This window comes from Siniperca chuatsi, linkage group LG11, assembly GCF_020085105.1.
Source record: "Siniperca chuatsi isolate FFG_IHB_CAS linkage group LG11, ASM2008510v1, whole genome shotgun sequence".
Taxonomy (NCBI): domain Eukaryota; kingdom Metazoa; phylum Chordata; class Actinopteri; order Centrarchiformes; family Sinipercidae; genus Siniperca; species Siniperca chuatsi.
This window is the reverse complement of record NC_058052.1, coordinates 14,010,819-14,036,973: the sequence shown is the minus strand read 5'-3', so window position 1 is coordinate 14,036,973 and position 26,155 is coordinate 14,010,819. Positions and strand designations below refer to the sequence as shown.

Here is a 26,155-nt window from a genome sequence, read left to right as displayed (position 1 = left end):
GCAGATTAATCCACAATGAAAATTATCATATATGAAATAGTTCAAATGAGCTCCACTGCAACCAACTACAACAGTAAAATCCTGCTTTTACATTAATGCATCAGTAATAATAATCTAATGATATAATATATAATAGTATAACAGTCACAGGGGACATTTTTCTGCTTACTTTTAATACTTTAAGTACATGTTCCTGATTATACTTAAATACTTTTACTTAAGTAACATTTTCAATGAAGGACTTTAACTTATAACAGTATTTTTACAGTGTGGTATTAATACTTTTACTTAAGTAAAGGATTTGAATATTTCCTCCAACACTGAAGGCTGGTATTAGTTCCTGGACGATACAAGTGATTTCATTATATTTGATCCTGAGGAGGGCAGTAGTACACCCATTAGTGTATAAACTACAAAAAAACATAGAAGAAGAAATCTCAACAGCGGAACAAAGTTATTTAACTGCAGATTTGAGTCGGTATGTAAACAGTGTAGCACATCATCAACATGTCCAGTGCAGCAAGAGGTTTTGTAGCTAGACGGTCAAACTAAGTACTTTATTAACACAAATGAAAGCCAGGCGTTAGTCATATTTAGATGAACAGTAGCCATGAAACTGTACCAGGCTCTCCGTAATGGCGGCAAGTTCAGAACCGTTTTCGACTTCGGTGGACGGGAAGTGGCTCATTGGTTCCCCGGACACATGGCTAAAGGTGACAGCTTCGCTTAAAGTTATCTCCAGGATATGTAAAATGTATGTATTTGGAATATAAATGTTTGTCCCTTGTGTAAAGCAAGCAGTCGTGTATGTAACATAACGTGCTGGTGATATGATCGCTGTAATGATAGTTTTTAATAACAGCTTCACTTCACTGTTCGCAGGACTCAAGCAGATGAGAGCCAGCCTCAAGAGTGTGGACTGCATCATAGAAATCCATGATGCCAGAATATCCTTTTTTATATATAGCAGAAATAAGTGCCATCTTATTTTTAATTACAGATTCAACATGTAAATTAATTTAGGTTATATCATCATAGCATTAGTATTATATTAATATATCTTCTGGTAGTGCCAGAAGCAGCCAGAGCACTTCATTATGTCAGTTTTGTGCTTATATGCTTCATATTCCCAAATGAATGTGTTAAAGCAAATGACCACCCTGCAAATCTGTCTGGTAGTATTGTAGCATATTAAAAGTGTACACATTTCACAGAGTCTCAGAGGAACAAAGTTTAAAAAGGGGCCCAGCAGGCCATTTTTGCCCTTGAGAGCCCGAGCAGGTTAATCCAACCATGCTGCTGTTTACTGCAGAGGTGAAATGAGAACTGTTTGAGATTTGTTTTTTCTTTAACATTAAGCATATCCCCTTCTCTGGAAGAAACCCTGCGTTTCAGGAGACTCTAGATGTCAGACCACATCTGCTGATCCTCAACAAGATGGACCTCGCTGATCTGTCCAACAAGCAGGTCCGAAGTCTTGCTGCTATTTTAGCGAAATCACGTCACCAGCGTTTTAAAATGACCAACGCGAAATGATGTCTTTACGTCTATTCTGCAGAGAATCCGGAAGAAGCTAGAACAAGATGGGGTGAGGAATGTTCTCTTCACAGACTGTTTGAAGCAGAGAGACGACAACATCAAAAAGGTAAAGGTCGTCTTCACTGTGTACTAGACTTTGACTGCTTGCAGAAGTTTGTCCTCAGCTGTTATGAAATAAACATTACGAGCATGAATGTGCAAATTATTCCTTTTTTGTTTTTCTGTAGTTGGTGCCAATGGTGGTGGAAATTATTGAGAGCAAACCACGCTTTAACAGAGATGAGGTATGCTTACTCCGGGCAATTTAATAACATATTTTAGTTCATTTCTACTTTGAGAAAATTTTACAGCCGTCAGTGCTCTCTGTTTCTAAACAACCTCAAGCATCATTTCTTGTTACTATCGCCCAACATATACACCGATACCAACATATCTGCAATAAGCTACATAAGATAGAAGACATATCTACAAAACAACAAGTCATACCCTCACAGAGCTATGATTAATGCTTATCAAATAATACAACCCTTTTCTCTTTAACTGATATCTCATTTATTTAAACTCTCCAAAGTATGATCTACCACAAGATTCTGTGTCGGCCAGAAATATGAAAACAAGATTCTTACCAAAATGCTGTTTCATTGTGACTCTAAAACTTCTTTTGCTTCAGTGGATCTGAATCCACATAGAATCTGTTATTTCCACTTTTATATTTATTATAATTTTCTCACGATTTAGATTTTTAAGGCAATGGAGGGTAAAAGCCAATATATTGGCCTCGGTCTAACCTTCGACATGAAAATCTTTCAGAATACAAATTATTGCCTGATGGTGATTGGAGTGCCCAATGTGGGGAAGTCATCTCTTATTAACTCATTACGAAGAACAAACTTGAAAAAAGGTATGTATAATAAAGTAGGTGATAGTTGTTGGACATTGATTCAGTATGATACAGATTCACCTCCTCAGTGATAAATATTGTAATATCACACCAATTCCAGGTCGTGCATCTCGTGTAGGTGGGGAGCCAGGTATAACTAAAGCGGTCCTGACTAAAATTCAGGTGGGGACATGTTTGTCTGTGTGTGTTTGTGTGTTCATTGTGTCCCTGCACCTGTAAAGTCTTTTGTGGCTGTCTTTGTCCTCAGGTGTGTGAGCGACCCATAATGCACCTGTTGGACACACCAGGAGTCTTGCCTCCTAAGATTGAGAGTGTTGAAACAGGCATGAAGCTGGCTTTGTGTGGTGAGCAGAACAGGATTTGTTTTTTGTTTAGTTTTTTTTTCCAACAAAACAATTAGTGTCAGTGAGGAAACACCACGTGGAAACGTAACTACTGTATTCAGTGAAATTGCTGTCACATTTGTCTGTAAAAGAGGTTTTTTCCTGGTGCTCAACAATTTATTTTTTTTTTCTTTCCTTCTCCAGGAACTATTCTGGACCATTTAGTGGGTGAAGACATTATCGCTGACTACTTACTCTTTTCTCTGAACAGGCTAGGGAGGTTCAGGTGTGAATTTTCTCCCTAAATTTTGATTAAGTGAACTTTTTTTTTTGCTTCACATTACTGTGATTGTTTACTGTGTGTGTGTGTGTGTGTGTTTATGTGCAGTTATGTGGAGAAATACAACCTCCATGAGCCTAGCGATGACATCCAGCATGTTCTCAAACGCATTGCTGTAAAACTTGGAAAGACTCAACGGGTCAAAGCCATTACTGGAGTGGGTAAGAAAGTGCTAATCCTATAGATACTCTTGCTACATACAGTATTATAGACAAGCTATCTCTCAGCTTTATTTATTTAAAGGAATAGTTTGACATTTTGGGAAATACGCTTATTTGCTTTCTTGTCAAGAGTTAGATGCGAAGAACGATACCACTCTTGTCTTTATAAAGCTACAACCAGCAGCTTCTTAGCTTAGCATAAAGACCAAAAAACAGGGGGAAACAGCTAGCCTGGCTCTGTCCAAAGGTAACAAAATCTGCCTACCAGCACCTCTAAAGCTCACTAATTAACACCTTTATATCTCATTTGTTTAATCCATACCACGACGGTCATAAGTTACTACTGTGTGTGGAGTCTATTGAACTCATTGCCCTGTCAGTCTCAACCACAATAACTGGAGAGGAAAAGATTCATTGGACTGTAATTATAACTATTTGTTGGGGAAAACAAATTTAGATCACCCAATGAAATAAAAAGTAAAGGAAAACCACCCAATCTGGAAACCCTGGCCAAGCGCAGTGGCTTCTTGGTGTCTTGTGGTCACAGTGAGGTTGCCAGGCAACCAGCAGAGACACCAGGAAGTCACTGTTCCTGGCCAAGAAATAGTCCCACACATAACACCACAACTTGTGATTTTTACACTTTTTTTATTGTTTAAACAAATAAAGATATAATGTGTTAATTTGTGTTCTTTTGAGGTGCTGGTTGACGGGCTTTGTTACTTCTGGACACAGCCAGGCCAGCTGTTTCACCGTGTTTCGCGTTTAAGCTAAGCTAACAGGCTGCTGGCAGTAGCTTCATATCGAGTGGCATCAATCTTCTCGCCTAACTCTCGGCAAGAAAGCGAATAAGCATATTTTCCAAAAAATCGAACTATTCCTTTAAAGACGACTGCCATTATAACCAGGTGTTCGCTATATTTACATGTTTAATTAATACTGATGTAGTAACCAGACTGGCTTCTTAAACATCGGAACAAAAATTCTAAAATGGTACGCCGCAAACAACCTCAAGCTATGTTACAGTGCTACCACAAAATATTGAATCATTCTGAATACTAAAGAACTTTGTTTTCCATGTTGAACCACTTGTCCTCATGCAGGGTGAAATTCACATCAGTATTTGTTTGAAAATCACTAGGGAATATGTGCACTCTCACTTCAGTTTGATGGCGCAATTGCCATCATATCAACGTCTTAAAGATTAGTCCCATAATGAAAATGTTTGTTCCTCATCTCCCTCAGGGAACATTACCATCACTGTCCCAAACTACACAGCCGCAGCTTACGATTTCATTAGAGCCTTCAGGAAAGGAGAGCTGGGACGAGTAATGCTGGACTGACCTGAGCCATTTTAATGAAGATAACCAGAGACTGTTTGCCCTCAACCTGGAAGGATTTATATTTAACCACAAAAGCGTCATCAAGGGAATATAGTCCATCTCTGTCCTCATGCTTTTGACATTTTGGGGACATGATGTTTGGTTTATGGATGATGTAAAAAGTCACCAAAGCACTGTATGTATCCTTTGTAGATAAAAGAATTTAACTTCGGGTTTGACATTTTGTCTCAGTTTTGCTTTTAGAATACAAGAGGCAAATATCTGACATGGTGTAAACAGGATATTTATTAGCATAAAGACAGTGATAACAAACTCTTTATTTATTCTGTAAGTGTTGTAGCATATAATAGAGTGCACTTATAGATATGGAACAGTCTGTCGCTCCTGAGTGTCTACTGCAGATAAAAAGCTCTTCTGGGATGATGGACAGAAAACCTTCAGACATGAATAACAGTGAGACCAGCAGTTTGTTTTCTAGTGTCCCTCCCAGCCGTGACGTGGTTCGTACACAGGTCTGAGAAATGAATTGGCCAAATATCAGGTATTATAAAAGAGTATGAATTGCACAGAAATTTGAGATGATTGGAAAATGCAGTTTAGCTTACTCTGATTTGCCTTGTCTTATTGTAGAGAATCATCTTTATGGCAGCACAAATGACTGCCACCATAAGTCATTCAGATCACTGAGCAAGATCGAAATTACGTTTTACAGAAAGAATGGAATAAAAAAAAAACTTGACTTATTTTGCTTTCTAAAAGCAAATAACAGGCCAATTGAAGATAAAAAAAAAAAAGACATGTGGCAGTTTTACTTTCGGGGGCAGAATATTGCTGGTGCCAACTTGGTGCTTTTACTCTTTATGGAATGACTGGTCACCTGCACTTCAGTGATGTACATAAACTCAAGCAAGTCCAGGCTTTACATTTAGACCCAAGTCTGCTAATACATACAGATATTTTACCTCAGTTGTACTAAGCAGTGATACTGGTCATTCACTTTGCATTTTTTGTGCACATTATGAAAATAAAGATTTTTAAGATACAACTGAATTTGGCAGTACAATTAAAATTTGCAGCCAGCGGTTTGGTTACAGGCTCTTGACATTTTCTGATAAAACATTTTCTATCTTCTTTTCAATTGGAGATAGGAATCAAGCTTGAGGGAAGGAAACTAATATTCTTGAGTTTGGACCCAGTTTCTGTCACACAGACATTTGACAAAGAGGTGAAATGTCACACTGAATACTGTGCTGTCAATGTACACTTATCTGTTGGTATAGGTGATTATATGTGTAAAATATACAGTACAGTGATGTTTTTTTTTTTTGTGGTTGTGTTGTCCCTCCATCACTGTGTTGCACCTCTTAACTGGTCCTCCCAGTGCAGGTTCCAGCCAATCCTGCACATTATAGTCAGATCCAGGGCAGAAGCTCAGTCCTAGACCGAATCAGGAATTGCTCCTCAAGCATAACCTGAACATCTACAGTATACAGTCCAGTAAAAGTCCATATTTTGGGGAAAATGTCGCAATAATGATAGAAACCAGTTGAGAGAGAGAAGATCCATTTTGAGTTGAGCCTGACATTTGTGCATCAAAGTAATTGGTCCTGTTGAAGTAATCCAGCTCTTCATCTGAGCTGTCGGCTTTGCTGCGGCGGTATGCAGAGGCGTACCATTTATCCGCTGTTAACGCCACTGCCACTGCCGCCCCTGCTGCTGCCGCACTCGCCACCCTCACCGGGGACGCCCGCCCCGACACCCTGAAGCGAGAGCGGGCCCCCCCGTAGGCGCCTCCTCCCCGGTAACTCCCCGCAGTGGAGCTGCGGGAGGGGGAGCCTCGAGAGGAGCCCCGGGACCCTCCACGACCGCCCTTGGACAGCGCGGGCTCACACAGGAAAGAAGTGATCAGGAGGCAAGTCCAGCATGTTGCAACCACCTGGTTCATTCCTGACATCTGTAACATAATGGAGAAGCACATTTTAGACCTACCTGTGCTGGTCACGCTGCACCTTTTGATGTGTGAAATGGAGAAAACATCCATCTATCTTGAGTATGTAAAACATAAAGAATTCTCATTTGATTTTGGATGGCAGAACATTTCAGCAAACAGCTGTAGCCAAAGCTTTCTATTCACTGATCAGTTCTGTATAAAATTCAGAATATCACCCTAAACTGGTGTGTCAAGCTCTCACCAGCATCGAAGACATCAGATTATAACCCATACTGATCAACAAATGTGAGAGGGCATTGTAGTGTTCTGTGTTGTTGTTGAATACGGTCTTCGTGAAGACGTGTCTGTGCTGCAGATTAGCCCTCTCCATTAAAGTAGGTCAGATTCAAAATAAATATGCTCACCAGAGAAAATTGCTCTTGGCTTTCAGCCTTCATATACATGAAATAATATTCCGTCTATGGATGATTATGAAATAAAGGCAAAAGATGGCATGTATGTCAGTATTAATAGGCCATCATTTGAAATACATTATAGAGATCTATCAGGTAACTGGGCCATTAAATAGAAATGTAGCCTACAATTGTTTTCATTATTGAACGTAGGCTACGATGTGTTATTAATAACACGTTTTACAAATGCATGTACAATGCAAGTGCATACATACATGATGTCCATCTCACTGTATTCTCATAAATTAGCCTGCACGGTACTGTATTGCAGCCTGAAGGTATCACACCACCATTTAAAAGGAAATGCATTGTATGTATATAACCCATGCCCATGTTAACCAGTATATCTTAATGGTTGGTGCTTACCTTATTTCTCTGTGTTTTTATCCTTGCTTATGTTTTGGCACTCGGAGGAAAGATGAAAGGGGATTGTCACGGACGATGTAGGCTCGTTCACGCAGACGGCTGCGAGGACGCGCAGCGCGCTCACACAGGCGCATCTGAAGTGTCTAGTTGAGCATCAAACACTGTGATACCGTCAGACTGGGATGAGTCAAAAGCTTCTTATAGTCTTATTTTGGATCAAGTTCCTTATTAGTTTTTTGATACATTTCTCCATCTCCTTTATGTAGACCTATAAGGTAACTTGATGATGATAAATGTTGATAAGGTTACTGTTTGGTTTCTCTCTGAAACTGAAAAGGGTGGCCTCCTGTTGATGAACATAATCCAGAATTTAATTTAATTGTACACGGTCTCTTCATTTAATCCTTTTGTGAAAATTTTATGGTTAATGTCTATTTTATCAAATATGTGTATCTGTATCCTAAAACTAAAAATCTTGTATGAGATTAGATAAATTTCCATTTTATATTGAACACTTATTGAACACTTACCAGATAACGTATTGTAACATAACGTTTTCGAGATAATCGTATAATAATATATACATTGTCAATTTTACCAGGATGTAGCCTATATTAGACAAATGTTTAAATTCGAATAATACTGTATGGTAGCCTAAATAAATGGTAAAACAAATAATATCTGATAATTGTTAGTGATTTATATGCCATCTATATTGTATACACCGTATCCAGCTGTTTGTTCTGTATATAATGTCTACTACTAGCATTACCTGCACTGTAGCCTATATTTACACTTATACTTATGTCTGCAATGCCCACTGTAACTGCTGCACATGCTGTATATAGGCCTATCTTAGTGTATTAATTTATCTCTGTCCATACTGTTTATACTGTAGGCTATATATCTTAGCGTTTTCATAGCTATCCCTCACTGTTATTTACATATTACCCCTATGCATGTGTACATTCATCCACTTGGTACTTAATTTATTTTCTGACCTGTATTATAGTGTATTATAATTTTTGCTTAGTACTTCTATTCCTGTGTGCACTGACGTGATAGTGAGCTGCTGTAACAAAATAGTTTCCCCTCGGGGATCAATAAATTATATCAATAAATAAATAAATAATATTTCTGATTCTGATTACTCTGCACTTTACTGCTTTTTGCACTTCTGGTTAGATGCTAAACTGCATTTCGTTGTCTCAGTATTTGTACAATGACAATAAAGTTGAATGAAATCGATCTCCGAATAAATTACCCACAGTAAACAAGAAAAACCGAACAAAAATAATGAATATGAAATAAAGCAGATTTAATTTAATTTAATTAAAAGTGAGACATGGTCAGTAAGCTTTGAAGGTCGTTACAACCTGCAGACACAAGGTGGCGGCAACGCGAATTTGTAAACATGCTACCTAATGAAAAACACCAACGAAGAAGAAGAAAACCCAAGAGGAAAAACGGCTCGCGATCTTGGAGCAAGTTCATTGGCAACAACCTGCTTTCGTCGCTTTCATGGCTTTCCTCTGCAGAAGTGCTGCTTCGCTCCTGAAGCCCTCCAGAGCAGCGCCGGCCGTCCTGTCTGCTGCCCGCCTCTACAGCTCAGGTGTGTGTTTAAAACACCAGGCTCAGTTTATTGTAGCTACAAGAACAACTAGCCCTGCCACAATGTCAAGAAACCTGCGTCACTGAATGTGCGACGCATGTGAAGCAAGCAGACTTGCTAGCTAAAGTTAACATAGTTTGTTGCAACATTTTTAATCTGTGTATAGTGTTATTTTCACCACAAAACGTTTAAATGGAAGATAATTTCGTAACATGTTGTTGACAGGAGGACCAGCACTGTGTAAAGGGAAATACCACCCTAAAATGGTATTCACAGGTGTTATTTCTATTACATACAGCCCAGATATTATTTGTGAATTTGAACGCGTTTGATATGATGTGATATGATTTTATTTATGGATTGCTAAAAAATCCAAGGGATGACAGGTTAAATTGGAAAACATATATTTCTAACATGGTCCCAAAATGTTAAAAGACTAAACACAAGACATACAACACAAAACTAAACAATAAAATTCTGCAATTCAAAGTAGCATCACTACGAATTAAATAAGAAATGCCTACATTAAAACACCTAAGTACAACAAAGACAGTTTGATGGCTTACGTAAAAATGTCGTTGAAAATTGAATTATAAAACAAAGAGTTTACATCATCAGACTGTGGTCACGGTTTCAGTCCAGAGACAAATCCTGGAGCTGCTCCACAGATGTGGCTGAATAATTTCAGGTGGTCAAGGTGATTTTATAGGGATGTGGGCAGATACGCAGTGATTTACAGCTTTTATTTATCACGAATGATCAAAATTTAGAATTTAGAATATTTAAGTTTGCTATCTTTATCTCAAAAACCTAGAAAAGTAGATAACATTGACCATTTAATTAGTGTTTACTATGATATGATTATATTAATGTTGTATCAGGGATGTTGTTATAGACAGGAAGGTCTGATTGTAAAAATTATTTAGATTAGTTTTATTCATTTTTTGGATTGTTCATAGCATTGTTTGAAAAAATATATATGTAAAATATATATGTAGCTCTGGATCTGGCTTATATTCATTTGTGGTGTCTTGTAAGCCCATGCTGGTTTGGGCTTAGTTCTATGCTTGACACAATAATAAATTACTAAATAAATGAATAAATTAACTTAATTCCTTCAAAAACTTAGTTGAATGTCAAAAACTATTAGTAGCAGAGTTGGTTGCTCAGTCAGTGAATCAGTTCCAAAAAGTGTCACCTTAACATACCATCAAGTTAAGTCTTGATGTGCTGATTTCCAGTTTCGAGAGACAGACGTTTGTGGTTCGACATGTCCAAAATAACTGGAATATCTCAGATTAAATTCTGTTTTTTGAATTGTTCTTGCATTGTGATATCAATGTTTCTGTAACTCTCAACTCAGTTCAAGCATTGAATTCAGTTTCCTCAAAAAAAGACATTAAAATGTATTAAAAAGGCTTTAATTTACAAAAGTCACGCCACTTTCACTACTGCTAGCTACGGTAGCTAGGAGGCTAATCAAGTGTTGATTTTAGCAAAAAATAAATAAATTATTGGTTAATCCATCCATCCGTTTTCTGCTGTTTATCCAGGTCCAGATTGGTTAATGTAATTAATTGTATCATTAGGCATTATTGTTATATACTGCTGGGATGTACTGAAAAAAAATAATTATTCTAGGCCGTATCCAGACCTACTGGTTTTCTGTCATACTTTCATACTTTGGCCAGTGTGACAGTAGAAATTGCATTCTATGTGGTATTTAAAAAGTGGTCTGAGCCCTGCAGAAACCTTTGATACTAAGTGCACAAAAGTCTCATCTGACCATCAGTGTTGGTCCTCTCTTCATGCAGGTGGTCAGTATGAGTATATTTTGGTGGAAAAGCGAGGTGAGAAGAGTAATGTGGGTTTCATTCAGTTGAACCGGCCTAAGGCTCTCAACGCTCTATGTGACGGGCTGATGAAGGAGGTGGGAAAGGCCCTGGATGCCTTTGAAGCTGACGGCGACGTCGGAGCTATCGTCATCACCGGTAGTGACAGAGCCTTTGCTGGTGAGGGAACTTGTTTTCTGCGCTTATTTTTGCATTTTTCCTCCTGTGAGGAGCAGAGAACATACAATACACTGTTTACAACGATGTATCAGAAGTGAGCTCAACTTCTGTGTTTTTCAGCGGGGGCGGACATTAAAGAGATGCAGAATCGAACCTTCCAGGAGTGTTATGGTGGCAACTTCCTGGCTCACTGGAACAGAGTGTCCACAGTGAGGAAGCCTGTGATTGCAGCTGTCAATGGATTTGCTGTGAGTGTCATTTTTAATTTTATTTATATTGTTATTGATTTAATTGAGGGGAATTGTAGTAGGATTTCCAACAGATAAAAGAAGAAAATATACAACATTACATTAAAATGACAATAAAAACTTTTCAAAGCAATAAAATAAATATGCAAGTGAGTAAGAAAAGAAAACACCCACCATATGTTCCAGAAACACATTTTTTTTTTAAATGAGACAAATACAAATGTGTCATAGGACGTAATGATAATGAATTAACTTTTCTACTGTGTACTATTTCTGCTCCAAGGACCAGGTTGTCTTCCCCCTATTAACTCTCTACGTCTTATTATTTGTGTAATTTTTCTTTTAAACGTTCAATATTTCCTTCAAAGTTCCTCACTTTCACCTTTTCTTTTCTCTCTCCCACCTATTTTCATCCCTCTCTTATCTCCCAGTTTTTTTCTTCTCCTTTTCCCTCCCTCCATTGGCATAATTTAAACTCTCATTTATAGTCAGGCACTCCAGCTATACTTGTCATTTAAAGCTTAATTTATCTGTTTAATATCTAGATATGATTTAAACATCTTCCATTTGCTTTTGGCCAGGGTAATAAAGGTGTATCAACCTTTATTACCCTGACAGAAATCACATGAAAACATCTCCAGACCAAAAAGACAGGGGTGTCCACATACTTTTGGCCATATAGTGAAGCTTTTAACACTATATACCCAGTATTTGATCAGTTCAGGATGCATAAAATGTATTAAATGTATGAGTATTAAACAATGAAGAGTGAGACTAGTCACTGTACAATGACCTTTTAGTGAATTCTCCTTCACTTCCTTGTTGTTTCTGTGTTTCATACTGTACGTTCTGCTGTTTCAGCTGGGTGGAGGCTGTGAGCTGGCAATGATGTGTGACATCATCTATGCCGGAGAGAAGGCGCAGTTCGGCCAACCAGAGATCCTGTTGGGGACCATTCCTGGTAAAGACTGATTTCTATCTACTTTCCTTCCTGTGCAGACTTCACTTCCTTATACTAAGGTTACCAGATTCCTGCTGTTGGAGCAGCTGTTGATGACGTCTGTCTACCTGCAGGGGCAGGTGGCACCCAGCGGCTGACCCGTGCGGTGGGCAAATCCCTGGCTATGGAGATGGTACTTACAGGAGACAGAATTAATGCGCAAGATGCCAAGCAATCAGGTAACAGCAGTGTTAGAAAGTGCATTTACTCAAGTACTATACTTAAGTACAATTTTGAGGCACTTGTACTTGACTTAAAATAGTTAAATATAGCTCCACCTCGACCACCTATAACAGTAAAATGTTCCGTACACACTGGAACATCAATAACAATCTAATAATGGATATATAATAATGTGTCAGTCACAGGGGACATTTTTCTCCAGCACAAGTACTTTCACTTTTAATATTTTAATTAAATTTTGCTGATAATACTACTGTACTTTTAGGATTTTTAATTAAGGACTTCTACTTGTAATGGAGTATTTTTAGATTGTTGTATTGGTACTTTTACTTAAGTAAAGGATCTGAGTACTTCTTCCACCACTGGGTAACAGCATGGACGTGCACTTTACTAAAGATGAGATATGCGCTTCTTACATTAGATTTTACCAGTGTAGCTAATAAACTGACAGGTCTTCATATATTTATACACTGTTTTATATATTTTACACACTTCAGTAGCTTTTTGTGTTTCCCAGGTTTGGTGAGTAAAGTTTATCCTGTGGAACAGCTGGTGTCTGAAGCCGTTAAATGTGGGGAGAAAATAGCTGCCAACTCCAAACTGGTCTCTGCTATGGCGAAAGAGGCTGTTAATGCAGGTTTGTAAACAAATTTTTAAAAGTTGAATATCTTCTAACTAAATTTTGTCTGACTTGCTCCTCTGTGTGTTTGCAGCTTATGAACTGACTCTGGCTGAGGGTAATCGTCTGGAAAAGCGCTTATTCCACGCTACCTTTGCTACGGTGAGTAGAAGAGCCGATCTGAGAGCGAGTGAGTGGGGGGGGGGTTGACTTTGATTTTTACAATCCGATCACGACGCACGTCTGTGTTTTCCCCTGCAGGATGATCGTAAAGAAGGCATGACTGCATTTGTGGAGAAGAGAAAGGCCAGTTTCCAGGACAATTAGAAAAGAGCAGATCAAGAGCTCGGCCATGATCACAGCGTTCCTGACATCAGTGGGTCATTTCCTTATCTGCAATAAGTTGAATGTTGCAAAAAATCCCAATGGTAGTGGAACATACAAGCTGTTAAATTAGGATTTGGCACTGAGTGTGTGCACAAGAGTGTCTTATCACAGTGATGCCCTGCCTGCTGAGGCTCAGTATCAACAGTAAATTCAGTCTGGGTGCAGGGGTTTGTATGTGAATACCATGTGATAACCGTGTTATAGTCAGCGTGTAATAGGAGGAATCAGTCTTGATGATTTGTACTGATCTTGCCTTTTCATTTTCACTGTCAAATGTTTGTCTGCATTTTGTAGGCAACTTATTTCTGTGTACATTTTACAATTAAAGCTCTAGAGTGGTTTTCAGTACTGTAACTGTGACATGAACAGAAATGGGAAGATACTGCTAACACACTGTTACAGACATTAGGGTGTTCCTTACCACGCATTTATAATATTAGGTGCAGTAGGATTGCATTTAATTCACATGTGCCTATTTGAAATATCCTGGTTTCAGAGGGTGATTTCTAACGTAGCTTTGAAATATAGAAGAAATTCAGTAAATATTATCTAAAACTTGTCTAGAGTGGATTCAGTTCACCCACTATTCAACCAGTGTGTACTTCACACCACTAGATGGGGCTCTTGTGCTGTTATAGAAAGCAGAAACTGGACATAGACAATAAATTAAATGGGCCTATTCCTTTGACACGCACGGGTTGGATAAGGCTTCATTTGGTACAACAGAGTGAAAAGGGACAATTATAAGGCCAAGTCATTAAATACTGTAAAAAACAAAACAAAATAACCAATTTAATAACCGATTTAAATGTCTTATAGCTGATAACCTTTTGACAAAATGTCAGTGAAGCGGATTATTTCTGTAAGACTATACTAGCGGCCTGATGATTAGAGGAAATTATGTCATCTCAGCAGCAATAGCACTGCTGCATGCCTTTACAAGCAGACACTGAAGAAAATACCCATGTTTAATTGTAGCCTAGATAGCCTACAGAATAAAACCTTACAGATTCATCTGTAGGCATATGGTAAGTCTTGCGCATCGCCTGTCGGCTGAAAATATTCGGGAGCACATAAAACCATAATTTTGGCTTTAAAGAAAACACCAGAACAAATTTGGTTTGTGTGCACTTTCTTTTGCCGCTCCAATCATCGCAAGGCACCTTTTTTCTCTCTGATCTTCACACGGCGGCGCCCCATATCTTCACCAGGCCATGGCCTAATTGATTTTTATTTTCATTCAATATTCCCCTGGAGCTTGCTTTCTTGTCAGCCCCCTGGAACAAAACTTTAAAAAGGAGGAGGGGGGGGGCTCGTCTCCTCACTCCGCGGGGAAGCACAAAAGTCTGCAGAGATGGCCCGAAAAGAAGCTCCTCTTTGAGGCTACCGAAAGGTCAAAATAATAAATGTAGACTCAATTGATGCTCTCCACACAGACAAAGGGGGCAAAACGTTACATTTTGGCAGCGCAGACCCTCATAGCGTGATAAACTCATTTAAAGAAGCCGAAATAAAGAGAGAGCAGCATGGGTCCAGAGCGGGAGAAAGGGGCTTTCAGTCCGGCAGACAGGCCTGGCTCCTGCAAGGGCCTTTTCTCCTGCCCAGCAGCCTCCCAGCCCTCTCCAAAAATCACTCTCATATTCCTACACTGCCTCTGTACCACTCAGTCATGTTGGTGACTTTATCTGTTTGTTTTTTACATCCAATTTATTTTTACATTCTCGTGGATCCGTTTCTATGCATGTATTCTTAAAAGTCTTATAACTCAAAGCAATAAAGCCAAAAACTGATTTAGAGAAAAAGGAAGCAGCTACATAAACATAGGGAACTACATAGATTATAAAGTTAATTATAAACGTATAGTTCCCTATAGCAAAGGATTTGTGTAATGTGATGTGGGCTGATTTCTTCCTGCACAATTAGCAGAAAGCTCATGTTTAGAGTGACATTACACACAGACCATCCCGTAGGCCTATATTACAGGGTTAAAGCAAAAATACACGGTTGCTCTGGAATGCAAAAATATTATGAACATATATATAGTTAATGTTTGCAGATTAAAAACATACAATAAAGCAGGCCTACCAACATAGTTCTCCTGTTCGTTATTAACAGCAGCTGGATTGTAAATTCAGTGTATAGGCCCACAAGCCCGCAATGCTAAACTGTGACTTGACTTTTATAAAAGCCTTTTATGCAGATCTGCATTTTTTTTGGGGGGGGGGTTACAGAACCAGAATCTGCGGTCATGGAAAGGTTTCCTCAGCACTTCTCTGCCATCCAGCTGACGGTTTCTCTGGTTAAGATGAAACAGGCCGGGTGGAGTGGTTTTCATCTGACAAATATTTTCATTATCTCACATTCTTGGCACCAGAGACCGTGTCGGAATAACACATTCACCGGTGTCTGCTTTGAATTATGCCCACCCAAGGGTGTCAGAAACAACACAGACCGAAGATTAACCGACTATGCAGCCCGTCGGACTAATGACACTAGATAGCTCCAGATAGGCTACCACAATGTCGTTAAATAACTTTTGCTTAGTGTATTTGCAAATTGGACTGCACATTTTTGAAAATAATTAACTGGACACAAAACATAAATATTAGCCTAATTTCTATTAATTAAGGCATGTACTTTTGCAGTGCACATATCGCCTGCCTTTTTCACCATAGGCCATGTTACGAACAAAACTGGAATAGATAATAATTATTTTTTTTATTTGTGTTAGAAACTGGGCTTACAGACAGACAATTAAATGTGTCTGAGCGATGGTTTGAGTCTGTAACATTTAAAGTTTTTGAAAGATACTCTAGTGGAAGCCCTTCTAACCAATCAAATTAGGGCCCCTGATCACATGACGCGTTTCCTTGTCTCAACAAAGACGATACAGTTAAGTATCAAGATAGTTAAATATCCTACAAAAACCTCCGTCCGGCAGACCGAAACATACAATGTGAAATTTGGCTTGACGACCGACAAGAGACACCACCATAATACACACGCGAGACTCGCTACTCACTAAACGGCTTTTGTTTTTTTGTTAATAGGCTATTTTTATCGGCTAGCATGTCTGGCGGAGCTAAAGAGGCCGGAAGTAGGCTTCAGTGGCTGCTCTCGCTTCGCTTCAATACTCTCCAGTTCTCGCCTCTCTGTGGCTGCCAGTATGGTCGTACTGAAAGGAATCCCCTCTGTTTTGTCACCTGAACTGCTGTATGCTCTCGCTAAAATGGGCCATGGGGATGAACTGGGTATGATATTTAAGTACACAACGTTACACATAGGTAGCATTTCTAGTTGGATGTGCTAGCAGTGCTAGCCTATAACGTTTGCACAGGCACTTCAGGGCAGTAGGCGAATCCAAGTTCAAGTCAACACCAGTGTAAACTGTGACGGAGCAGGACAGATCTCACAGGATCATTAACTTACAACCATGTTAGTTCATTCAGTCATTTACAGACTCGGTGGTGTTCTTTCTTTTTCAGTTCTTGGTGATGCAAATTTTCCAGCATCTTCCATTTGTGCTTGTGGTCCAACTGAGATAAGAGCTGATGGTATGTAAACACATCTATCTGTCAATAAAAATGTTGGGTGAGTGTGTGTACTGGAGAGGTTTTATAGTTGATTGTTCCAACTGTGTCTGATGTTTATGTAGGTTTGGGAATACCACAGCTTTTGGAGGCCATTTTGAAGCTGTTGCCCTTGGATACCTATGTCCCCTCTCCGGTACAGGACCCATAAACCTAAAGTTAAAACCACTAAGTGATGTCTTGTCGATGGCAATATTGAGCACATTTTTCTGTATGCTACTTTTGTTAACTTTTTTAATTTCGTTTGTTGAATCTGTGCTAATATGTTTCCACAGGCTGCAGTCATGGATCTGGTAGACAGTGACAAACAGAGGTGTTTAGCTGTCCCTGTGTGGGACACCTACACACAGCTCCTGGGTCAAGCTGGGTCTCAGGTAAAACAGTAAAGTAACACAAAACAACTTTGTGTTCCTTTGATTTTTGACTCTTTGTGTGTTGATTGCTGTTTTCATATAGACTCCTCTTGAGAAGGTGGAGAGGTTTGCTTTCTATGAACGAGCCAAGAAATGCTTCGCTGTTGTGGCAACAGGGTGTGTATTTCCTCTGCCTTCATTTGAATAGCTCAATATTTCATTCTGGGTCTGCAAAATGATAATAAAAGCATGTGTTACTTTGTAAAAGTTAAGGAAAGACAGACTTTCTCTACAAGAGGAACCTTTCTCTAGATTTCTTCTGTCAGTTGTCTTTTTTTAAAAATCAGCAGACTTCTTAAGTCATAAAATTGGTACCTGTTCTCTGTGTTTCACTAGCCTGGTAATCAGGCTGTAATTGTCATTTTGTTTCACCTGATTCACTATATGAATTTCTAAACTAATGTGAAATGTGGACGGCAGTTCAGAGGTCTGGAACCAGGCAAATATTTCACAAATAACTAATATTTTAATAATGCAATGAAATCTCCACAAAAATTTAATTATTTCAAACATGTCTTTAAAAATGCAGCTGATAAATGTAAATATTTTCCTCTTTCTTATATTCCTCTGCTCTGTGTACAAAGGGAAACAGCTCTGTATGGTAACCTGATACTGAAGAAGGGGGTCATTCCTGCAGAGCTGCTACAGTGACACACACACATTAAAAGTAATGATGATCTAATAATGATTCAGTCACAACTGTAATTCTTTCTAGTGAAAATCAAGAGGTGAATATTTTTTGCATAAAACAAATTTTCAGTTTTGTTCAGTTTCCACCAGGAGCTGTGAATTCAAAACATAATTTATTCTTGTTCATGTGTAATTAATACTGTAAATACAATCTGATTAATCTCCAGTTTACATGGAGCAGAAATTAGTTTGTATTTTTGTAAATAACTTCTGTGTTGTATATACATTTCAATAAATAAAACCCATGAAGTCTCTGATGAGTGTGTTTAAAGTATCTTTATCATCAAGATACATATGAGTGACACTCAGATGTGTTCATTGTTACTGATGACAGTTTAATGGAGTCAAATGACACGCCTGTTTTCTTTACCTGCTGCAAGTATCGTTTATGTTTGATTTGACATGATAAGGATCTACACAGGTTGAGCTGTTGTTGAAGGATCACTGGTGGTAGAGATCATCCAGATCTTCCTCTGGTTCGCTGTGCTTCCTCTGAGATGGCAGATCAACAGGAGCTGCAGCTTTAGTATCACCTTGGTAAGGGATGGGCTTCAGGAGATCGTTGTGGTACAGGTCGTCCATGTCCTCCTCTGGTTGAAGGTGAACTCTGACCTCACGTTTCAGCGGCTCCATCTGCACAGGCGAGTGCCGGTCGTGGCGATGATACAGCTCGTCCTCATCCTTCTCTGGTTCAGAGTGTGCAACGCGAACCTCTGCACCAGCTTTGTATCCAGCCACTAGTGGGGCCAGATACACATCCAGCTCCTCCCTCGCTTTGTGGTAGACTTTATCCCAGTCCTGCTCAGGTTCTTCTGAGGCCACCTTACTGAAAACAGAGTGGTCGATGTCATCTTTATCCTCCTCTGGTTCCTGATTGTACTTGCTGTTGGCATCTTCCTGCGAGGGCTCTGCCTGGATGTCGGCAGCAGGGAGGGCATCCAGGTTATGGATTTGAACGTTGAGGAGGTCAGCCATTGAAGGGTGGTACAGCTCATCCAAGTCTTCTTCAGCCTTCAGGGGCTGTTTGTCCTTTCCACTGCCTGCCATACTCTTCCAAATCATCATGCGAGGGTCTATGTCATAGTGAGTCTCATCCATGTCCTCTGGAGGCTCCACTTCCACTCCCCAGGACATCTTTCCATTGTCATCTATAGACCTGAAATAAAAATCATGCAATCTCAGCCTGCATTTCCTCTGAGAAGATTATACACTTTCATTTTAGTTTAAGGAAATTACAACTTACATAACAGTATCCTTGAATGCTTCATCTGTAAATTTACTCTGAGAAAAGAGCACAAATATTACATCACTGCTGTCCATATACAAGGTAGTGACCATACAAACATGTTTGTCATTTTAAATTCATCAGGAATAATTTATCATATGATTTGAAGCTGTAGAGTCTAATATTGAGGACAGCCAGGAGCAATATATACATACCCAGGGTTTATATGGCTTTGCTGTGATGCCAAATATTAGAGAAACACAGACTATTAGAGAAAACCTACAAGTGAAGAGACTGGATTAATTTCAAGTCCCCATATGTGACAGACATTACACAACAGATCCTTGTCCTCTCAAAGAAACAAACCATGTAATCTATACGCTGTTAAACATTAAAACCAGGTTAACAACCACAGCAATCAGAGTCAGAAACCCTTTTAAAGAAATTTGTAGTTTTCTTACCTGAACATGGTGTTTGCTTTCAGCTCAGCGTTTTGGATCTGAACAACAAAGAAATCTTTCACTTCCGTTTAACCTGCTGTGGAAATGAAGGACCAAAGTTCCACCAATAAACCAGTTATATTTTCTTGACCTTTGTATCCTCTAAATACAGGAACGTCAGCTGTAAGTAATTCTTGTTGTCTAGTCTGTTTTGTGCATAACAAAGTGGCTCATCATTTGAAAAAATGAAACTGCCTTCAGAAACATTTTGTCAACATAATAGGGTCTCTGCAACAATGGCTGATTACAGTTAAATCCCTCATTAAGTCTAATAAGCGTGAATGTGCTGTGTGTATGTATATATATAAATGACTAGAATAAGATTAATGTCACTCTTGTTTTAGTTAACCTTTGTTATTTTACTGTGTTGTGATTAAAAGGTAATTCTTGTGTCTGATTTCTTGTGTGCATAACAGTTAAAAATACTGAATTCTGTACTGATCTAATACAATTACAAGTATTTTATAACTACATTTTTTTGTGATTAATCTTCCTTGTCAGTTATCAGTGATCACAAGGTTATAATGCCCTATGGTCATGAGAGAAACTTATCATGCAGTAATAATTTCTCCAATCTCCTTAAGGGGGTCGTCCCTATTACCCGGGCTCAATGTAACTACAGTGCAATATAAATTAAGTTAATTATTATTTATTACGTACATGTATAATTAAACAAAAATTGCTCTCCACCATTTAGCAGAGCACGGCTCATTGAGTCACTCTGTTTCTGTGCTAGATCTCAATTTCAATGGGACTTACCTGATTAAACGTTATAATAATATACCAATAACCTTTCTGACTTCCTGTTTTATGTTATTGCAGCAGTTGTGAACTGACTATTGGTCCTGATGAGGCTCAGTGATTTGGGATGTAGTAATATGCTAACTGGTCGATTATTTACTCAGAAGAAGGGACGGTGCATAAAAATGTATATTATTTGGAGTTGTATCAAAAATCAAGTCTTGCATATGTATAATATTACCATGAAGCAACAATAGTCACCATGCTTGGCTTACTTTCACAGGAACTTTCTTAGACGCAGACAGACCCCCTCCTGTTGTTTTCAGTAATTTAAAACAACTAATTACCCCTCTCATACACATCCAATATAGGAGGCCAGATTGGAGGCAGATGATCGGTCTGTGATCTTAATGCCAGGCACAACTCTTACTGAAGCAACTGTTGAATGTGTCAGGTCTAATCTACATCCATGCCAAGATCCTATCGCAATGTAAAACTCATTGTTTCAGAATAAAACAGCTTCACGTTTGATGTACGGAATAAGTCGTTTAAATTACAACTCACTTGTGAATTTATATGAATCAGTCTTTCTGATATGTGGCCAAGACAGAAATCTTTTAACTCTGAGACTATGTTAAACAATATAATGTAGGTTGCAATATACAGTCATAAACTAATTTAAACTAATCTAACATAACATATACACCCTTAAAAAATGTGATCTGGGTTTCAGTCTGGCAGCCCCCCCATTAAGCTGCTGTGATGCAGCTCGTGAGAGTTTGCTTCTTAGGGCACCACTGTGGCCGTGAGAACTCTTCACCTCTTTCATTGTTCATAAAACAGTAGGAGAGTCATTAACTTAACATATGGGTTAATAATGTCTCATGACAACAGGATTCACTGTACAGTAGAACAGGAGCCGACAGACACGCCACACACTTCCTGCTCTGTTCAAGGGATGGCTCCACCGTGTCTGCTGGTTATCTACCCTCTATCAGATCCACATGTCCCATGTTACCCTTCGACTAGCCCCACTCCCAGGTCACTGAGTGGTCTACTGTCTTCTTCCCAAAAAGGCAAATACCAGACATCTATAAGATAGTCTGTGAAATACTGACAAGGAAACGACTACTGTTTGATTCCGCTTCAGACACTATACTTGAAGGAATAGTTAGACATTTTGGGAAATATGCTTATTTGCCTTTTTTGCTAAGAGTTAGATGAGAAGATACCAGTGGATTTACTTATCATCAACCGGTAAATCCACTTTGTACTTTACACTTGTTTAAATTTTATAATTATATCCACTTTGTACTTAATTTATCTTGCCTGTATTATATTTTGATTTGCTTAGTACTTCTATTCCTGTGTGCACTGACGTGACAGTGAGCAGCTGTAGCAAAAGAGTTTCCCCTCGGGGATCAATAAAGTATTTCTGATTCTGATTCTGATTAATTCTCTATATCTGTATGCTAAATATCAAGTTACAGGCAGCAGCTGGTTAGCTTTGCTGAAAGCAGGGGGAATCACCAAAAATTGTCGTTTTTGTACACATTAAACAAATGAGATATAAAGTGTTAATTAGTGAGCTTTAGAGGCGCTGGTAGGCTTATTTTGTTTCCTTTGGACAGAGCCAGGCTAGCTGTTTCCCCCTGTTTCTAGTCTTAATGCTAAGCTAAGCTAACCGGCTGCTGCCTGTAGCTTTATATTTAGCATACAAATACGAGAGTGGTATCAATCTTCTCAAGAAAAGAAAGCAAATAAGCATATTTCCCAAAATGTCACTTAATTTCTTTCAATAAGATTGTCTTTACAAAGATAATCATAAAAAATAAAAATAAAACACTGCTGCCAGATTCATACTGGTGACAAACATATACTGGCTCTTAAACTGATATTGAGGCCGGGAGATGTGAGCCATTATTGAAATGCTGTCAGTCTCCCAGAAACCACAACCCTTGGAGAAGACATCCTGCTGCTCCAAGCCTTGAAAGTGAGGTTTGATGGATAAAGTGTGCTGAAGCTTCTACCAATCTACCCCCTGTGTCCTGCACACATCAGTGAAACAGCTTTCATGTGAAGCCCAGAGGCCCAGCAGCTACCAGCACAGAGTAACCACAGGACTCTGCTCCCTGAACCTCTGATGCTCCCACAGGCTTACAGGAAAACATGCTCCTCTGTGGTTTAACCAGGCTCTGGTTGGCAGAGCGCTGCGGCTCAGCAAATGACTGAATCGTGTCTCAGGTCACTCCACTAAGGTGATGAAGTGTCGGAAAGTTTAAAAGCAGTAGTACTATTAGTAGAAAAGTTAGGAAAGGTAGTTTTTCAGAGCAACACTGGTAAGTCTGTGTGACACAGGAGCAGTAGAGATGAATACCAATGTGTGAACAATTATATGCATTCAGAGGCATTTTGAAATATGCCTGTTTTTAATATTGAAACTTTTTAAAGGAATAGTAGCCAACAGGAATTATCTTATGCACATAATCCCTGTAAAAGAGTGAATTGGCATTATAACACTTCAGTTTTTGCACACATTAAACAAATGAGATATAACATGTTAATTAGTGAACTTAAGAGGTGCTGGCCCAAGTGTCTCTACGAGTTTGTATTTACCTATCTTTGGTGGTAAAGTAGTTTATGTAGTGTAACAATCAAGCCTGGAAGCAAAACATGATGGAATATTTCTTAATGAGCCTCTAACACCCCCTCAGCTTCTCTTCTTTCAAATTGGCTGCAGGTGATGTGAGGATAATTGAATCTTTATATGCGGTGTGTACAGATTGTGCCCTGACACCTCTAGACGCTCGAGAGGCTTGGCTTGATCTGCCAAGTGCATGAGCAAATACGTTTCCCTCCCCGTGACATTGCATACTTCTGCTTGTATCCTGCTACTGGCTAGGTGTGTGTGCTGGTGCAATGTGCGAAAGCACATATCATATAAATGACAAGCCTTTTAGAAACTGTAAGGGCAACACTAAAGACCAGAACGAATGGGAGTTGTCAGCAAGTAATGATTGCTGCCAATAAACTGTGAAACACACACACACACAGACACACACACACACACACACACACACACAGTTACACGATGTTATTGCACAAAATGCAAAGAGTGAGCCAAGAATAAATTGCCTGTCTGTAACTATTTAAATGCAGCATTAAGTCATGATTTATGCCTGTAAAGTGGGACAGAAAACATGCTCCAAATGTTGCAGCTTGCAGCAATTTATGGGGGAAACCACCAAAATGAATATTTGACTAAATTCCCATTTTAAAATGATAATCTTGGCTTCATTTTGCTTACTGTTACACAGTTGTTGCATGAGGTGTATGAGTGTGTGTGTGCATGAGCATGAATGCATTTGTGTAGCCTACAGTTTGCAGCACCACTTACTTACACACATGCACAATGTGTAGTCAGATACAGTGGATTAATATGTCATTGCCACTGATGACAGCACTTTCTTCAAAATTGTAACTTTAAGTGCAGGATCTGAAGTCCTGGCTCTGCCTCAAAACCAATAACTGCCTATTACTGCTAAGACTTTGAGGAATGCGGCCGTCATGTTTCTACTTGACTTAAAGTGGCATCTTTATCAAGACTTCTCTATTGGCAAAGAAACAAATAGAAAACAGAATATTTAACAGGCGACAATCAACTGGAGACATCAGACTCCACGCTAAACCTCAACACACACTGTATCGCTGTTTGAAATGTGATAATGAACATATTGTGCGCCTCATATGCAAACAGAACACTAAAACAATCATCAGCACCAAAACCTCATCATCACCGTCATTACTATCAGTAAATCCCATAAAGGTCGTCCCGGAGCACAGGGCTGTATTTGAGGCTAACCACCCCTCTGTCTTTACTCACAGTCTTCCGTCATATCCCCCACACTCACAACATTTAGGAAAGCTGGGGTTTTCTAAATAACTAAAATTAACTCAATGATCTACAATTAACTTAATTGAGGCTTCACCAACACCCATTAAACACACATTAGACATCTCACGGTGGAGTTTAACCACACGAATTACAGGGCTGGGGGAAGGACCTCCACGGAAGAGCGGAGGCGAACATGAAATGTTGTGACGATGGTCTGGTGAACAGAGGAGTTGTCAGACTTATGAAGCGGCCGCAGAGAGAATTAGGGAGCCATCTGCTCAACAGTTGCTTGTAGGCACTGCCTATAACATGTTCCAGTGCTAATGCTTAATAAAAATTTCTCGTCAATGAACAGGTGGGGTTTTAGGGGGGGTAAAATGAGGGGAGTGATGAGCCAGTCAGTCTGGGGCCCGGAGCCACCTGACTATCTGGCTCCACAGGTAATGCCTGAGACAGTTTTCCAGCGACAATAGCGCTGATGACAGCCAAGGCAGAGGGGAGGTGGACCGGGAGCTGCAACAGCTACATAGGAGACAGAAAGAAGAACTTTCCCCTCTCTCTGTTATGTAACTGATGACAGAAGACTGGGAAGCTCTTTGTCTGTTTGAGAGGAGACGCAGAGGAATACGGTTGACCTTTTTGTCCAGGGCAGCTAATCTGAAAAGCTGATCTGAGTATCTGTGTGAAAGATGGCCATTAGCAACGCTTGCTGCTTGAGCTGACACAGAGCCATTACACTGCTTTGACAGTGTGTATCAACCATGGAAATATTATATTATAGTCACAATAATGAGAGGGAAAGCTCAGGTGGTCCTCTCTCTCTCTCTCTCTCTCTCTCTCTCACAGACACACACACACACACACACACACACACAAACATACCGTACACGCTTATCCTTCCTCGATCACACCCCTCATAAACTCAGTAAACATGTGGGAGCTGTTAAAGTAAGTTTAATGGCTATTTACTGTGTTTTGGACGCTTCTCATTAAACACATTTTCCACTCGAAGAGAACTAATGTTTTGGAAAACTCTGTTAAATGAAACACACATCATGCCAACACTTGGCACATGTGGCTCATTAATTAACAGACCTGCCCTCTATAGGATAAACCAGGGAACTGCAGAAACGTGACTACTGACATGCACTCACAGTAGTTTCACAGATATGGCTTTATCTGTTGATAATTTCTCTTACCAAAACTTTAAACCTACAATAACTGACATATAATCACCTTTTAAGTTGATATGGCGAACTTGTAAGCCAACATTTACACACCCAGAAAATACATTCCAATATTAGTATTCATTTAAAGTCATGTTTCAGGGAAATCTGGCTCTAGCTGCCAAATGCTCCAGTAGGTTCGCTAGTCACTAACTTTGTCTGTTTTTTCATTTGCTGCTGAGCAGGGAGTGTACAATGGGTTTTTTAAAAGCTTTTCCACTAAAAACAGTTGCTTGCTGCAGCCAAAAAAGGTAATATGATTATAATAATAAAATGATAGCGGTGAGAGTGAACCAAAACTGTGAAGCTGTGGGCCAGAAAACCAAAACAATGAGCTTAAACTCACTATAGAGCTCCATAGAGCTGTGGGGAACTTTCGCATACAAGTCATGTGATCCATTTTGATCATTGTTAATATAAAAATCTTGATTACAGCCA

The 26,155-nt window shown here is 39.3% G+C and overlaps 5 protein-coding genes across 6 annotated transcripts; 3 read left to right on the top strand and 2 right to left on the bottom strand.

Annotated features, from left to right (window-relative positions):
- Positions 1–431: 431 nt before the first annotated feature.
- Positions 432–4,825, top strand: mtg1 (mitochondrial ribosome-associated GTPase 1). Of its 2 annotated transcripts, none has more exons than XM_044214708.1 (11): positions 432–713; positions 883–947; positions 1,363–1,467; positions 1,559–1,645; positions 1,767–1,823; positions 2,350–2,440; positions 2,541–2,602; positions 2,688–2,784; positions 2,968–3,049; positions 3,152–3,264; positions 4,510–4,825. In XM_044214708.1, exons 1-11 carry the CDS (start codon positions 611–613, stop codon positions 4,605–4,607), a joined length of 960 nt encoding a protein of 319 aa, XP_044070643.1. In that variant the 5' UTR covers positions 432–610; the 3' UTR covers positions 4,608–4,825. The 2 variants fall into 2 exon arrangements, with proteins under 2 accessions (XP_044070643.1, XP_044070644.1); XM_044214709.1 differs by having other exon boundaries at positions 687–754.
- Positions 4,826–5,394: 569 nt separating this feature from the next.
- Positions 5,395–8,414, bottom strand: sprn (shadow of prion protein). The gene is made up of 2 exons (XM_044214710.1): positions 7,377–8,414; positions 5,395–6,561 (listed from the first exon to the last, which is right to left on the bottom strand). The coding sequence occupies exon 2, from the start codon at positions 6,559–6,561 to the stop codon at positions 6,088–6,090; it is 474 nt and encodes a 157-aa protein (XP_044070645.1). The 5' UTR covers positions 7,377–8,414; the 3' UTR covers positions 5,395–6,087.
- A 392-nt stretch (positions 8,415–8,806) lies between these two features.
- Positions 8,807–13,782, top strand: echs1 (enoyl CoA hydratase, short chain, 1, mitochondrial). The gene is made up of 8 exons (XM_044214705.1): positions 8,807–8,988; positions 10,803–11,000; positions 11,121–11,248; positions 12,110–12,209; positions 12,323–12,427; positions 12,949–13,068; positions 13,145–13,212; positions 13,312–13,782. The coding sequence occupies exons 1-8, from the start codon at positions 8,898–8,900 to the stop codon at positions 13,375–13,377; spliced, it is 876 nt and encodes a 291-aa protein (XP_044070640.1). The 5' UTR covers positions 8,807–8,897; the 3' UTR covers positions 13,378–13,782.
- A 1,905-nt stretch (positions 13,783–15,687) lies between these two features.
- fuom (fucose mutarotase) lies at positions 15,688–18,387 on the top strand. The gene is made up of 6 exons (XM_044214707.1): positions 15,688–16,688; positions 16,923–16,991; positions 17,093–17,163; positions 17,303–17,401; positions 17,484–17,557; positions 18,025–18,387. The coding sequence occupies exons 1-6, from the start codon at positions 16,604–16,606 to the stop codon at positions 18,089–18,091; spliced, it is 465 nt and encodes a 154-aa protein (XP_044070642.1). The 5' UTR covers positions 15,688–16,603; the 3' UTR covers positions 18,092–18,387.
- A 4-nt stretch (positions 18,388–18,391) lies between these two features.
- On the bottom strand, positions 18,392–20,113 carry si:ch211-217g15.3 (uncharacterized protein LOC368914 homolog). Its single transcript, XM_044214706.1, has 4 exons — positions 19,817–20,113; positions 19,571–19,634; positions 19,374–19,411; positions 18,392–19,286 (listed from the first exon to the last, which is right to left on the bottom strand). The coding sequence occupies exons 1-4, from the start codon at positions 19,822–19,824 to the stop codon at positions 18,572–18,574; spliced, it is 825 nt and encodes a 274-aa protein (XP_044070641.1). The 5' UTR covers positions 19,825–20,113; the 3' UTR covers positions 18,392–18,571.
- Positions 20,114–26,155: the final 6,042 nt, after the last annotated feature.

Bases quoted from the DNA above. Each gene is read 5' to 3' on its own strand.
- mtg1 (XM_044214708.1), top strand. From the start codon at position 611: ATGAAACTGTACCAGGCTCTCCGTAATGGCGGCAAGTTCAGAACCGTT. The intron at 948-1,362 runs ATATCCTTTTTT...AACATTAAGCAT, and splicing joins TAGAAATCCATGATGCCAGA to ATCCCCTTCTCTGGAAGAAA. The intron at 2,441-2,540 runs GTATGTATAATA...CACCAATTCCAG, and splicing joins AAGAACAAACTTGAAAAAAG to GTCGTGCATCTCGTGTAGGT.
- echs1 (XM_044214705.1), top strand. From the start codon at position 8,898: ATGGCTTTCCTCTGCAGAAGTGCTGCTTCGCTCCTGAAGCCCTCCAGA. The intron at 8,989-10,802 runs GTGTGTGTTTAA...CTCTTCATGCAG, and splicing joins TGCCCGCCTCTACAGCTCAG to GTGGTCAGTATGAGTATATT. The intron at 11,249-12,109 runs GTGAGTGTCATT...CTGCTGTTTCAG, and splicing joins CAGCTGTCAATGGATTTGCT to CTGGGTGGAGGCTGTGAGCT.
- fuom (XM_044214707.1), top strand. From the start codon at position 16,604: ATGGTCGTACTGAAAGGAATCCCCTCTGTTTTGTCACCTGAACTGCTG. The intron at 17,402-17,483 runs GTAAAACAGTAA...GTTTTCATATAG, and splicing joins TGGGTCAAGCTGGGTCTCAG to ACTCCTCTTGAGAAGGTGGA. The intron at 17,558-18,024 runs GTGTGTATTTCC...CTGTGTACAAAG, and splicing joins TTCGCTGTTGTGGCAACAGG to GGAAACAGCTCTGTATGGTA.
- si:ch211-217g15.3 (XM_044214706.1), bottom strand. The intron at 19,412-19,570 runs GTATGTATATAT...CTCTTTTCTCAG, and splicing joins CAAAGCCATATAAACCCTGG to AGTAAATTTACAGATGAAGC. The intron at 19,287-19,373 runs GTAAGTTGTAAT...TTTTTATTTCAG, and splicing joins GCATTCAAGGATACTGTTAT to GTCTATAGATGACAATGGAA.
- sprn (XM_044214710.1), bottom strand. From the start codon at position 6,561: ATGTCAGGAATGAACCAGGTGGTTGCAACATGCTGGACTTGCCTCCTG.